The following is a 14,852-nucleotide window of genomic DNA, read 5'->3' as shown; positions in this document are numbered from 1 at the left end:
ATAGCCAAATGAAGAGACGCATAGGGGAAGGTCTCGGAGGGTCCAAATACAGAGTATCCATTCCCTCTCCCCGTGGAACTGGTACGTCACCCTCCTGGAACATCAATGTATTCACCAACCAGGAAACGCCGTTGGGCCATGTCACTGAACTCAATCTCAGGCTCCCTCCCCTTCCTGGAGGTCAAGCTGGCTCAAAATCCCAACTCTTATCACAAGATGAGTGTTTCTGGTGACCAGCCCCATCCTGAAGATAATCGAGCTGCTTGCCATGTGTCACCTCATTAGTAAAAACCCGGGTGTGATTGAAGGGGCTCATGAATAACAGACACTTCTATCTCTCTGGAAGTACAATGCATTTTTAATCCCTGTGCCGGGAACATGGGACAAAGATCAGATAGATTCTTGATTATACAACAGATGGTCACTGGATGACCCAAGCTTGCTACCTATGAGCGTACAACCTGGGAAACCTGACCTGAGAATGAAGAGAGTCCAGAGGAAAGCAGAGCTCAAAGAATGAGAGCCTGACCAGGCGGTGGTGCAGTGGATAGAGCGTCAGACTGGGATGCGGAGGACCCAAGTCCGAGACCCCAAAGTCGCCAGCTTGAGCCCAAGGTCACTGGCTCGAGCAAGGGGTCACTGGGTCTGCTGTAGCCCCCAGGTCAAGGCACATATGAGAAAGCAATCAATGAACAACTAAGGAGCTGCAATGAAAAATTGATGCTTCTCCTCTCTCCTTTTGTCTGTCTGTCCCTATCTGTCCCTCTCTCTGACTCTGTCTCTGTCACACACACCAAAAAAGAATAAGACCAAGTTCAAATGGACATAATTTGAGCTTCTGGTTGTAGTCATGCCTAAAGTCATTCTATCTTTGATTTTTCAACTCGGTGAACCAACAAACTCCCCCTCTTTTCATGTCAAGCCAACCTTAAACTAGAGTTTCTATTACTTGTAGCTGAAAGCATCGTATTACATGCCCTGTTACTGAGGAAGAAATGTTTCTCACTTTCTCATTAATACCTTGGCTTAACCTGGGCCCTGGGTCCCATCCTTCACACCTTCCCCAAAACTCATTCCTTCAGTTACCATCCTTTCTACTGGCTCCTTTCTCCTTAGACTTCTGAAACAATTGGAGAATCCCCTAGGATATAAACAAGCAAATCTTGACTCCCTCTCAAACTACAACCCTCCACAACTCCTTCCTTCTCTTTTTACCCAAACCTCTGTACCTCTGTAAGACAGCTCTCCACATCCCTCTTCTACTAATTCAGCTTCCATTCATTCCTCAATCCTCTACCATTTGGCCTCTGCTTCCACCACTTCCCTGAATTACTCTCACCAAGGTCACTCAGCAAGGTAGTCATCAGTGTCTTCTACGGGGGACAACAGCAGCACCATGGAACCCTATCATTTGTTTTTGCCCAGCCCCCCCGCCCCGCACATACTCTATACTCCCACACCCCTTGGTCTTTGGTGTGTGGTTTCCCCAAAATTTTCAGGGTTTTGTTTTTTAGGAATGCCCTCAGGCTCCTGGAGGCTTTGCCTTGGAATTGACATCTCCCGGGTAACGCTTGGTCAACAGCTGAGTATACTGGTCTATGTAAAGCCCAGTTCCCTTGTCTCCTGACAATCTGAAGCATAACTTACATCCAGAGCTCCCCTTTGGGTTCAGGCTGCCTGAGATTCATTATATGATTGTTTGGTTTCCTCTCCTTCACTCCCCTGCTTTCCCACTCCCTTACTGGTTTCTTCTGGTAGCACTTTTTAAATAAATCACTTGCATACAAATCCTCATCTCAGGGTCTGCTTCTGGGAAGCCTGACCCCAGGCATCATCTCAACACCTTTTATTCTTTGTCTGCCTGTTAAGTGTTGCTTGTTCCCCAGAATTAGGCCCTGGCCCTTTTCTCATTACCTAGCCCAGTGGTCAGCACACCGCGGCTCGTGAGCCACATGTGGCTCAACCAGATTGAGGTTTTTAGCAAAGGCCAGTTTAGGAGTTCCCTAATTAAGTGAATAACAATGTACCTACTATATAGTTTAAGTTTAAAAAACCTGGCTCTCAAAAGAAATTTCAATCGTTGTACTGTTGATGTTTGGCCCTGTTGATGAATGAGTTTGCCGATCACTGGTCTAGACAATCTCATTCATATCCATGGTTTCAACCACTACTCACGTCTGATCACTAACCTGCTTCGTGAGGCTCAGGCCACAGACCTATCTCTGCTGGATCCCTGGTTGGCCGTGGATTTCTCTTGTGCTGTCTAGTACAGGAGTCATTAGGTATATGTCCCTTAGTCACACTAGCCACGTTTCAAGGGCTCAAGCAGCCAGTGGCTACCACACTGTATAGTGCCAATATAGAACACTTCAGTTACTGCAGAAAGCTTCACTGGACAGCTTAGACACGTTTCCAAACTTAACCTCATTAGCAGCCCCTCACCTTCCTTGTATTCCTCAACTGTTTCTGTCCTAGGCAACAATGCGCCAACCGCAGAGAAAGGGCGTGTAAAGGTATCAGGGAGGAGGAAGACGACCATAGAAACTAACGTCTTCTTCATTGGTATCTTTCTCTGAACTGGGAAGATGGGTGGACAAAGATGGTGATGGGGACACTGACAAAGGCCGTCTGTGAGCTGATATTAGTTTGGTTAGAGCAAAGGTAGATCTGGGGAACTAAGGCCGGAATTTGTCCTTCCACAATGAATTTTCCAACTCCATGGGCAGCCTCAGCCTTGAACAGATAATTTTTGTGTTGAGTTAAAGCATTTTCCCATAGCCAAACTCTTGGGTCACTTGCCTCTGTGTTCCAGGATGAGCACTTAATCTAAACCAGGGGTCGGGGTGTCAGGAGCCAATCAACGACTGCTGGCTGACAAGGTCACAGCAGCAGAGAAGACCCACAACTGCTGGCTGACAAGGTCACAGCAGGAGAAGACCCACAACTGCTGGCTGACAAAGTCACAGCAGAAGAAGACCAAAAACTGCTGATTGACAAAGTCACAGCAGAGAAGACCAATGGCTGCGGGGTGACAAAGTCACTGCAGTGAAGACCAATGGCTGCGGGGTGACAAAGTCACCGCAAAAAGAATAGGCACAACGATACTTCCCCCTTTGACTTTTTGAATTAATCTGGCCTTATATCCCCCCTTTTCTGGGTGTGTGCTATTATTTGTGGCACAGGGATAATAGTACCGTGCTTTCCCTGTAGATTTGTAGTAATTTCTTTGGAAATGAGACAGAAGGTGTAAGTTCCACAGAAAAGCCTGTAAGCCCCTTGAACTGGGCTCATAAACATAAGAGGCTGGCTATGATATCCCTCGTAAAGGGTTAAGTTTGTAGGAGAATTTCTTCTTAATCATGTTAGAAAGAATAGATTGTGACTTGTGAATGGGTAGGAGGCAGTGGCTGTGCACAGAGCACCTTTCGGCCTTCACTTAATTCATCATTTTTTCTCCCTAGCCTTTTCATGTGATAGAGTAGAGAAACTTTCCTTTCTTCTTGCTTATTTGATCTGCAGATAGTGGTACACTCTAAGAAGAATATAGTTAGAACTTAACTAGTGTATGAATATAGTAAATAAATAAAGTTTAACTAGACATTAGAATCTTAGGTAAGGTGTAATGGAATGGCCCGTTGCATGGCTTGGGATGGGAATGCAGTCAGCAAGAAAAGAATGTTTTGCTAAGAGACTTGTTTTATGACTGAAGGCAGTTACTGGGCTTTCTCAGTGAGACATTCTCATGAGATTTATATACTTTCCCAAGGTTTTCCATTCAGATAATAAAGAGGAATATGGAAGAATCCATAGAAGCAATAGCAATTAATGCCTTCTGATATTATGTTGCTACTAAGCTATCTTGCAGATGCACTCTATATATCTTTAAGCAAAAGTTACTCTTGATGTTATGACAATTTCTTAATAAGCAAGCCTTTTGAAGTCTTGTGAGAAAAGTTAGGACACTGCATAAACTCAAGGCCATTTGCCTGAGCAAGCGGTGGTCCTTTGCTACTCCCTAATGATTTTGTCTGTTAATCTCTCTCTGCCCCTTGACTCACAACAACAGTAAAGTTGAGTTGTTAGTACTAATCCTTTAAAAGCTTTTACCGATGTTATCGCTATTCAAGTTATTTTTTAATTGTACTTTGAATGATTTGCCACCTGATTTGTAGTTTATAGATATAAATTAACTGTTATCTGGAAACATGTAAACATAGTGAAACAGAAGCAATGATTAATACCATGTAATTGTAACTTGGTGTGTGTGTATAAAAAAGGAGCTGTACTAGCATTTGGTAGAGATGCCTGGCAGTAAATGCTAACTAGAGAATAAAGAGAAAGAAAAGAATTCGGCTCTCTCACTCGATTTCGCCGACGCCGTCTCCTCCTGTGGGACCCCTGGATCCCCCCCGGGGCTGGACCCCGGCATCGGGGAACTTTTTGGCTGAGAGAGCCATGAACGCCACATATTTTAAAATGTAATTCCGTGAGAGCCATACAACAACCCGTGTACCTTACATATTATCCAATAAAAATTTGGTGTTGTCCTGGAGGACAGCTGTGATTGGCTCCAGCCACCCGCAACCATGAACATGAGTGGTAGGAAATGAATGGATTGTAATACATGAGAATGTTTTATATTTTTAACGTTATTATTATTTTTTATTAAAGATTTGTCTGCGAGCCAGATGCAGCCTTCAAAAGAGCCACATCTGGCTCGCGAGCCACAGGTTCCCGACTCCTGATCTAAACCAATAAACTAACGTCAGTTCTGGAAATACTGCAATCTCAGAAAAGAGACATGCTCCTACTAGAGTTGCTAAGCTATTAGGACTTTAAGTCTGAAGCTATGGAAAGCCATTATGCTGCTTAGAGAGGAGAGCCTGCCCAAAAGTGATGCGTGGTGAAAGCAGAGCCTAGAGAACGTGAACCACAGGTTCCTGACACCATTTGGCCCTTTTATTCAGCTAGTCCTGAAGAAACTTAATCTACTGTAGAATTTTCCATTGCTTGTGCAAATAGATTTCCTTATTGCTTAGGCCAGTTGGAATTGGTCAATGAGAGACTGGATTGATGATCTCTTTGTGCTTAAGATTTAAACCACCCTCTAAGCCTTAGTGATTCTCAATTTCTGTATCCAGCCTTCTGGCTCTCCTGAACTCCAGACTGTATGTCCACTTGCCTCCTGACGTCCAAAAGCATGTCCAAAACCTCATTATTTCTGGCTCTCCCTACCCCCGCCTTTATTTCCCGTCTCATATTTGGAGTCTCTTCCGACCTCCAGTCGTGTTTCCTCAGAGAAAGCCAAAGTTGTAAGTTCAGGCCCCTCCTCCTCGCAGGTCCTCACCAAGGTCACCCGCGTCTTCTCTGCCCAGCTCCTTGAGGGCGGTATCACAAAGCCGGCAGCAGCACGGCCAGGCGCTCTAGGCTGCAGTGGGCTCTACAAAAAGTCTTTTCATCTCACTAGTTTCCGGTACCAAGTAGCCGCTCTAGCCTTCAACAGGACTTCGAGCTTCTTACCCTTCTACCCCCTAAAGTGGCTTCTCTATGGTTGACTTCTCTTCTTTGTCCTGAATTTCCTCCAGGAGGACGCTCTGGTGGGACCCAATCCCTCCTACGGCTGCTTCTGTCACCGAGCCCTCCAAGAGTCACACCCTCTTAAATCTTCAGGGTTGCGCGGAGTGGGAGGATGGCAGAAGTGAGTGTGAAGGTGCCCTTCCCTCTCGCCGCTCTTCTCTATGATCGCTTCCTTCGGTGACGGGAAAAGGGGTCCCGGAGCCTGCGCAGAACCGGGCTGGGAGATAGTCGCGGAGGGAGGGGGCAGGGAGCGGGAGCTGCCGCCACCGCCGCCGGAGCTCACCGCGGGGACCGAGATGCAGGTGGGACCGGAACCGGAACCCCCCTCTTCAAGTCCTTCTTCCCTCTCCGCGACCCGGCCGCGGCGCCTCCGAGGAACCCTGGGTGGGAGCGGGCGTGGGGGGAGGGGAGGCAGAGGCAGGAGGGGCGCTCGGCCCGGAATAGTGCAGCAGACAGGGCTGGTCCCCAGGAGACTGCGGCCCCGGGGAATGGGTGGGTAGAGGGTGTCCAGGGAGTAGGGTCGGGTCAGAGCGGACTGCACCCGGCCCGGAGGGTCCGAGCCAGGAGCGAGGCCTGCACCCTGCACCACCCTTCCTTCGGGAAATACCAGAACTGAGTCAAGAGGCAGGTGCACGGGGAAGAACGTGTCTAAGTCCTGCTTGACAAAAGAGAAACTGAGTCACCAGCTCAGGACCCGCGTGGTCAGCGGGCCTGAAGGGGGCTGGGTCTGCCTGTGGTGTAGAGGATTGGGTGGGCCTGTGTGCGTCGAGGCGGCCTCTGCCTGGAGATGGGTTTCTGTTCTGGTCCGCACCTCTTGGCTCAGTTCCCTTGTGCTCTGTGACTCTCGCATCTTCTGGCTTCTCGTTGGTTTGGAATTGCCCCTATGAGTGGAGCCATCTCAGTGTGTAGGGCCTAGGCCAGGGAGGAACAGGTAGGGTTGCTGACTGGGGGTCTGAACAGGAGTTTGAGGTTCTGGGTAGACTTTTCTGAGCTGTCCTGATCCTAGTCCTGGTGCCAGTCATCCCCCAGTATAATATGGGGGAGGAACACTAACAGAAGAGCTATGGGTTGTAAATTCCGTGCCCAGCTCTGCCTTTTGCTAGTTGTAAGACCTTGGGATGTCTCTTTCTTTCCTTTCTCTTTTAGAAGATTGGGACCTGTAAAGATAGTAATGATGATAGTTGTTGATTACGTGCTTACTTTGTGTCAAGCACTGACATGTTCCATTTAATTCTGGGGTTAGGGATCATTAGTCTGTTTCATAGATACAAAAACTAAAGCTCAGAGAGGACATATAATTTGTTCAAGATAATCACAGTTGATAGGTGTCAGGGCCTGGATTTCATCCCAAGTCTGACTCCATAACCCAGGACCTTAACCAGTAGGCTACCCAGCCTTTAGGGCACACTCCCCCGACCCCCATGAGAGGAGGGAGGTGAAAAGTCCTAGGACCCCAGCTCCCTGTTATGTTTTATTTACTTTGTGGCCAGCAAAGACTTGCCCTGACCCAATTCATAGTCTTTCCTCACCTGGTGCTGCTGCCTCTGAGCCCCAAACACAAGGGCACCGAAGAAGTGGGCTGTGACCACCCCAAGCCTTCCCCACGCAGTGCTCGGGTGCTGGGCCCTGGGGTCAGCTTTCCAGACAGTTGCAGTTTCAATCCATCCTCCATCTGTCCTCAATGAGCACTCTCCCTCCTCAGAGCTGGACCTCTGGATGCGTGAGACAGGGTCTCTAAGCTCTGCAGGCCTAGCTCCTCGGAGAGCTGGGGCATTGAGGGGGCTGTGACTGAGCCTGGTCCAGTGAGTAGTCCCTGGGGACAAGAACTATGCAGTGGGAAAAACAGTAGACTTGAAAGTCTGCAACTTTTCTGAGCTTCGGTTTCCTCATCTGTTATAGAGGTTATTCAAACCGCTCACAGGGAAAGGTAAGAACAGCACACGGGGAGCGTGTTCTTGCTGTTGGTAAATATTGAAGGATCTGTTGTAGAGAAGGGAGGCGACATGGAAAAGATTCCTTTTTAGAGGAAGAAGCTCCCACAGCCAGCCGTTTATCACTCCTGGAACCAGAACGTGGGGAGTGGGTTGGCAAGGCAGCAGGCTCGGCTCAGGCTGAGCCCTGGGGCGCTGGCTGGCTGGGGCTTGTGGGCTGTGAGGGTCTGAGAAGGGGAAGGGACGCATTTGGTGTTCTTCCCGTTGCTTTGTGGGGCGTCTAGACCAGTGGGGTCTGGCTCGGGCGGGGCTCTGGCCCAGTCCCAGCCCCGCAGTGACTTGGTGTCTGTGCCTCTGTCCCTTCTGCAGCTGCTGCCGCTCACTTCGTGTCTTCCGGCCGCTTCCCTCTTTGCTGCCCCTCCCCACAGGCGCCCCCTCTCCACCTCCTGGGGACCATCATGAATGGTGCCCCCTCCCTGGAAGATGGGGCCTTCCCCTCCCCTCCCCCCGTGCCACCCCCCCCTCCTCCTAGTTGGCGGGAGTTCTGCGAGTCCCATGCCCGGGCTGCTGCCCTGGATTTTGCCCGCCGTTTTCGCCTCTACCTGGCCTCCCACCCCCAGTATGCGGGGCCCGGGGCCGAGGCTGCCTTCTCCCGCCGTTTTGCCGAGCTCTTCCTGCAGCATTTTGAAGCTGAGGTGGCCCGCGCCTCTGGCTCCCTCTCCCCACCCATCCTGGCTCCTCTGAGTCCCGGTGTGGAAAACCACCCTCAGGACCTGTCCCTGGAGAGCTGCAGGGTGGGTGGGCCCCTGGCTGTGCTGGGCCCCTCTCGATCGTCGGAGGATCTGGCTGGGCCCCTCCCTTCCTCGGTCTCTTCCTCTTCCACGACCTCGAAGCCAAAGCTAAAGAAGCGCTTCTCCCTCCGCTCAGTGGGTCGCTCTGTCCGCGGTTCAGTCCGTGGCATCCTGCAATGGCGAGGGGCCGTTGACCCTCCCTCCCCAGCCGGGCCCCTAGAGACCACATCAGGCCCCCCGGTATTGGGTGGAAACAGCAATTCCAACTCCTCTGGTGGGGCTGGGACCATTGGCAGGGGACTGGTTAGTGATGGAACATCCCCGGGGGACAGATGGACTCACCGTTTTGAGAGGCTGAGACTCAGTCGGGGAGGAGGGACCTTAAAGGATGGAGCAGGGATGGTGCAGAGGGAAGAGCTGCTGAGTTTCATGGGGGCGGAAGAGGCAGCACCTGACCCAGCTGGCACGGGCCGGGGAGGAGGGGCGGCCGGGCCCACCTCAGGGGCAGGAGGGCAACCCCAGTGGCAGAAGTGTCGCTTACTGCTTCGGAGTGAAGGAGAAGGAGGAGGAGGAAGTCGGCTGGAGTTCTTTGTACCACCCAAGGTGAGACCCAGAGGGGAGGTGACTGGGAGTGAGTGACTGAGCTGCCCACGGGACAACAGCCCGCACACATAGCCTTGCTGCCCTTGGTTTCTAAAGCTGGCCCCTGATCCTGAGATGGGAGCTGTGGGCAGGACTGGGAAAGGAGCGTTACTGCTTTCTGCTGACTTCCTGTAGAAGGAGAGGGGAACCACTGGAGGGAAGGGCAGGGTAGGCTTCGCCCACCCGGAACCTGGATCTTGCTCCCTTCCGACCTAGGCATCTCGGCCTCAACTCAGCCTTCCCTGCTCTGCCATCACGGACGTGCGAGCAACCACAGCCCTGGAGATGCCCGACCGGGAAAACACGTTTGTGGTTAAGGTGGGAGCTCCGTGGAGCACCTGGGTTGGGGTGAAAGCACTTTGCACACATGAGCAAGGGACGCTGGTGGAAGGAGATGCGCGTAGATCAGGTTCCTGGAGAGTATGTCCCTGAGGCTCCAGCTTCTCCGGGAGAAGGAGGGATAGGGAGGAGGTTCTTGTCTCAGTAGTGGTGACTGGAGGCCTCAGGCCGACTGGAAACGGCTGTTGGGCCACGTCCTGTCCCCGCAGGTGGAAGGCTCCTCGGAGTATATCCTGGAGACAGCCGACGCCGTCCACGTGAAGGCCTGGGTGTCTGACATCCAGGAGTGCTTGAGCCCAGGGTGAGGAGCCTGGCCGCGCGGCCCTGAGGGGACCAGGGCTTGGGGTGGGGCGTGGCCTTGTGCTCACATGTGAGCGCCCTTTCCCCTGTCTCTGCAGACCCTGTCCTGCTACCAGCCCTCACCCCATGACCCTTCCTCTGGCCCCTGGGGCCTCGTTTCTTACAAGGGAGAACCCAGACAGCCTGGAGTTGCCGTGCCTGAATCACTCAGAGAGTCTGCCCAGCCAGGATCTACTGCTGGGGCCCAGCGAGAGCAACGACCGTCTGTCGCAGGGTAAGGGTCGATCCCTAGAGATCTGCGAGTCTTAGGACCTGCCACGTTAGTCCCCCTGCTGTCAGGCCCGGGCACCCTCCATGCTCTACTGTGTAACCCATTCCTGCCCCTCGGCTACACACCCTACACACCAGATGTTTGTCCTCTGTTCCTGAGCATGCCAAGCGCAGTTGGCCATTTAGCACCGTGAGCATCGCCACCCCCACAAGTTCCAGGGAAGCTCCTAGACTGCCTTCCATGCCCACCTTTTCCGTAGTCCTTGTACAGACCACCATTCTGCCTAGAAATATGGTTATCTTCTCCAAGCTTCCAGAACACCTTGCACACAACGTATTTTGCACTTACTCTGTGTCTCTGGACATGTGGCAGTGGTACCGAATTTTCTCTGGACTCTGTACTTCTCGGCCTGACTGACCACAAACATGCCTGTACCCACCCACATAAACACACACGGACAGCCTGACCCCAGCTCACCTTTCCACACTCCACTCCAGTGTTTCTCAGCTGCCAGTCCGCCAGAGACTTCGCTGGTCCACAAACACATTAACAACACAGGTGTTTTATGAAGGTGATAGACCCGGTGGTCTCAGTTGGATTCACTTACGCTCAGGGTGGTTCTGCCCGAGCAGTGCCCAGAATTACTCTGTTTGCGTCAGTCCCAAGTGTAAAAGAGTTGAAAACTGCTGCCCGCCGCTCTTTCCTCGTGGCCACCGCTCTGAGCCAGTTTCACAGCACCCAGCATACAGGCTGGATTTGGTGAGGAAAACAAAGGATTGAGTCTTTTTTTTTTCTTTTTTCTTTTCAGAGACAGTCAGGGACAGACAGGGACAGAGACCAGAACGCAGAGAAATGAGAAGCATCAATCATCAGTTTTTTGTTGTGACACCTTAGTTGTTCATTGATTGCTTTCTCATATGTGCCTTGACCGTGGGCCTTCAGCAGACCGAGTAACCCCTTGCTTGAGCCAGCGACCTTGGGTCCAAGCTGGTGAGCTTTGCTCAAACCAGATGAGCCTGCGCTCAAGCTGGTGACCTCAGGGTCTCGAACCTGGGTCCTCCACATCCCAGTCCAACGCTCTATCCACTGCGCCACCGCCTGGTCAGGCAGGATAGAATCTTAAAGCTCTAACGGACCCTACACACCATCAGCTCCAGTCCCCTCAGTTCTCAGGTTGCTAACACCAGGAAGGAGAAGTGGCTTTTCTTTTTTCTTTTTCTTTTTTTTTAAAATTTTATTTATTCATTTTAGAGAGGAGAGAAAGGGAAGGGGAGGAGCAGGAAGCATCAACTCCCTCATGTGCCCAAACCAGGCAAGCCCAGGGTTTCGAACCAGCAACCTCAGCGTTCCAGGTCAACTCTTTATCCACTGCGCCACCACAGGTCAGGCAAAGTGGCTTTTCTGATATCACCGGAGAGTCACTGACACAGGTGGGCTGTGCCAGTTTGATGCCTGAGCCACTGCTGTCTACATAGACGCCTGTTTTCTGAGCAGCGACTGTGCAGCATTCCTGTAGGCTCGGGCCTGCCTCTCGGCAGACCCTCAGGAGTTCCCTGTGCCTACCGGGCCCTGTGCTAGGCTCGGGCAGGGTGGGGGAATGCGGGCTTGCCTGAGACCACCTCCTCGCCCTCCATGGACTCGCAGTTGAGTTGAATAGACAAGACTCTCAAATGGGGAGCCTTTGCTTAGTGTCCCCGAGCAGCACAACAGGAAGTGCCTTGGGGACTCGGAGAGGGAGGAGAGGCGGGGAGGTGGAGTGGAGCGGAGCAGACGGACTCCTACACCCCGAAGGTGAGAGGAGAGCACCGCACGGCGCGGTGCAGGCACGGGGTCAAGCACAGACCGGCAGTGCGGGGAGCCCCCCAAGATTTGGAAGAACTGGGTGGGACGAGGGGGCTGAAGTGGGAGCTACGTGACTGCAAGTTAACGTGGCGATCGAGTGGCGTAGGTTGGGGGGGTGACTGGCATGAGGGTCTTTGATGCCTGATATTTGGAGGCTTTGTCCTGTTGGCCAAAAAAAGGACCCCGATTTCATGTAAAAATATTTGAGGGACTCGACTGTCCGTTTCTGTAGCAGTAGCTGTCCATCAGAGGCACTTTTGGATTCCAGGGTTTCCTTTCAGCGTCTATAGTCCCTGCACAGCATGTGGAGCACAAGTTAGCTGTCGGTAAACAAAACAAAACAGCGGGGTCCCTGTCTAGAGAAGGACCCGGCGTTCCAGCCGGCTGACCCCCCAGTGCGCACAGGCAGGCTGGCAGTGGGAGCTGGCCTGGGCAGACCAGTCCCGCTGAGGACTAGCTCCCCCGGTTCTCAGCGCGGCTCTCCTCTGCTTGCTTTTCAGGGGCTTATGGGGGCCTCTCGGACCGCCCCTCGGCATCCATCTCCCCCAGTTCTGCCTCCATTGCCGCCTCCCATTTTGACTCAATGGAACTGCTCCCCCCAGAGTTGCCACCCCGCATCCCCATTGAAGAGGGACCCCCAGCAGGGCCAGTTCATCCCCTCTCAGCCCCCTACCCACCCCTGGACACTCCAGAAACGGCCACAGGTACCAGAGGTGTGAGTGTGTGTCTCCGTCCAGGCCTGGTCGCCTGCCTGGCTGGAACTCTTGTCTTGGGGTCCCCAGGGGTCTGACCGGGGTGGGGGGGCAGAGAGAAGTGACCCAGGAAGGGCTTCTTCTCCCAGGATCTGGGAGGCTTCCTGACCCAGGTTCCCCTCCCTCCTTCCGGAAGGGTCGTTCCTGTTCCAGGGGGAGTCAGAGGGAGGTGACGGGGACCAGCCCCTCTCGGGGTACCCTTGGTTCCACGGGATGCTCTCGCGACTCAAGGCTGCCCAGTTAGTGCTGGCCGGAGGCGCCGACTCCCACGGGGTTTTCCTGGTACGGCAGAGCGAGACGAGGCGGGGCGAATACGTCCTCACTTTCAACTTTCAGGGCAAGGCCAAGGTGAGTGGCCAAGGACACGGCTCTGAGCTGCGGGCGGGCGTGGGCGCAGTGTCGCGGGTGGAGGCGGGAACATTGCCCTCTGAGGGGGGATGTGCTCTGTGGTCGGCAGGGGCTCGGGCTCCTGCTTCACCTTGCCCGTCCTGCCCTCAGCACCTGCGTCTGTCACTGAATGAAGAGGGCCAGTGCCGTGTCCAGCACCTGTGGTTCCAGTCCATTTTTGATATGCTCAAGCACTTCCGGGTGCACCCCATCCCTCTGGAGTCTGGAGGCCCCAGTGACGTTGTCCTTGGCAGCTATGTCGTGTCCTCCCAGCGACAGCAGGGTGAGCAGAGCAGGTCTGCAGGGGAGGTGCCCGTGCACCCAAGAAGTGAGGAGGTGTGTGTGCCAGCAAGGTGGGGGGCCTGTGAGGAAGACAGGCTTTGTTCGGGGAGCAGGGGGGCGAGGCCTGTGTGCTGGGGTTTCAGAGGGAAAGAAATGTGCCAGAGGAGGCAGGAAGGCAGAGGGCTCCTGGCTGGAGCCGGGGAGGAAGCCGAGCGTGGGCTGGTGCATTCCCATTCCATCAGACGCCTCTGTCCCATCACCTGTCTGTCTCCTGGATACATCCCCCCTTGTCTTTGCCTCTTCTCACAGCCTTGCCTGGGCCTGCCCTTCTTGGGAATGCTTGGTTTGATCCCCCTCCCTCTTCCCTTGATGCCTGATGTCCCTGTCTGATCTCTCCCTTTTCCCCACCCGACATCCCATCTGTCCCCACGTTGCCCCTCCCCCCCAGGCCGAGAGCAGGCCGGGAGCCATGCAGGGGTGTGCGAGGGAGATCGATGCTACCCCGATGCCTCCTCCACCCTCATGCCCTTCGGAACGAGTGACTGTGTGTAAGTGTGGTCCTCCTCTCACCGCCGCCCATGATCCATCTTCCATGGATGGGGGGTTGCTCAGGAGACGGGATGTGGGGGAGATAGCACATGGTGCCGGGGGGTCGAGTGAAGGGGAGGCTGCGTAAGAGCTTGCCTCCCTCCACAATCAGTCTGTCTTACTGCTGTTCCTCTCCAGAACCGAGCACCTCCCACGACCCACCCCCGCCCCCTGAGCTCCCCTCATGGACAGATCCCCCACCTCCTGGGGCAGAAGAGGCGTCGGGGGCGCCAGAAGTGGCGGCAGCAACAGCCACAGCAGCCAAAGAGAGGCAAGAGAAAGAGAAAGCGGGCAGTGGAGGGGTCCAGGAAGAGCTGGTCCCCGTGGTTGAGCTGGTCCCCGTGGTTGAATTGGAAGAAGCCGTAGCACCAGGCATGGAGGTCCAGGGAGGCCCTGGATCTGGTGGGGTCTCTGGGGCAACACTGATGGTGCAGCTCCAGCAGTTACCACTAGGGGGCGATGGAGAAGAAGGGGGCCACCCCAGAGCCATTAATAACCAGTACTCTTTTGTGTGAGATACCCTACCCCCACCTTTCTCCACTTTCTTGCTCCCCAGCCCTCAGTTCCTGAGATGGGCTGGGCAGGGACATAGGGGAGTGGTAGGAATTCCCTCCCTCCCCATATGCTTCCTCACCCTTGATGGCCAAGGGCATCTACGTTGGTACAAGAAGAGGTTCAAGAACCCTGTTACCCTCCCAGTTCATACACTACAGGTGCCCCGTCCCCTGGGGAGGGGATTCGGGCCCCATTATCTCCCCGAGGGGCTCTCATGGTCAGCCCCACCCCTGGGGGCCATTTCCCCATTAACTACCCCCCAGCCCAAGGAGGGGTGAGGGAGAAGGGCTGTCAGTTAATATTAAGGTGTTGTTGTTGTTTTAAACAAAGTGGAGACGCATACATAAATAAAAGGGTTTATCTCAGTTCATTGTGGTGGCTGTGGCCAGTGTTTGCAGTGGGGGCTGTGACAGGCGGGTCAGGAAGGTAGCCCACTCGTGCTGTGAGCTCCAGGGCTGAGAGGCCAGGGGGCCGGGTCAGCGGCAGTCCGGTGCCGCTCCCTAGTCCTGGCCTTTCCGTCTGTGGCCCTGTGAGGGCTGTCCTGTTGGTAGAGTGGTAGGCGCAGAGCCAGACCGCGCTTCTCGGGGTCTGCAGC

At 53.8% G+C, this 14,852-nt stretch overlaps 1 protein-coding gene across 6 annotated transcripts; it reads left to right on the top strand.

The window, feature by feature from the left end:
• Window positions 1–4,847: 4,847 nt before the first annotated feature.
• On the top strand, window positions 4,848–14,622 carry SH2B1 (SH2B adaptor protein 1). Of its 6 annotated transcripts, XM_066275522.1 has the most exons (11): window positions 4,848–5,473; window positions 5,586–5,698; window positions 7,878–8,902; window positions 9,158–9,259; window positions 9,490–9,581; window positions 9,679–9,854; window positions 12,194–12,397; window positions 12,582–12,793; window positions 12,944–13,168; window positions 13,563–13,662; window positions 13,841–13,980. In XM_066275522.1, coding segments are annotated over exons 3-11 (2,049 nt in total). In that variant the 5' UTR covers window positions 4,848–5,473; window positions 5,586–5,698; window positions 7,878–7,966; the 3' UTR covers window positions 13,843–13,980. The 6 variants fall into 6 exon arrangements, with proteins under 6 accessions (XP_066131619.1, XP_066131617.1, XP_066131618.1 ...); XM_066275520.1 differs by lacking the exons at window positions 4,848–5,473; window positions 5,586–5,698 and adding an exon at window positions 5,773–5,879; XM_066275521.1 differs by lacking the exons at window positions 4,848–5,473; window positions 5,586–5,698 and adding an exon at window positions 5,937–7,504.
• The last annotated feature ends 230 nt before the right edge of the window (window positions 14,623–14,852 follow it).

This window comes from Saccopteryx bilineata, chromosome 4 (genome assembly GCF_036850765.1).
Source record: "Saccopteryx bilineata isolate mSacBil1 chromosome 4, mSacBil1_pri_phased_curated, whole genome shotgun sequence".
Classification (NCBI taxonomy): domain Eukaryota; kingdom Metazoa; phylum Chordata; class Mammalia; order Chiroptera; family Emballonuridae; genus Saccopteryx; species Saccopteryx bilineata.
This window is presented reverse-complemented; position numbering and strand designations above follow the sequence as displayed.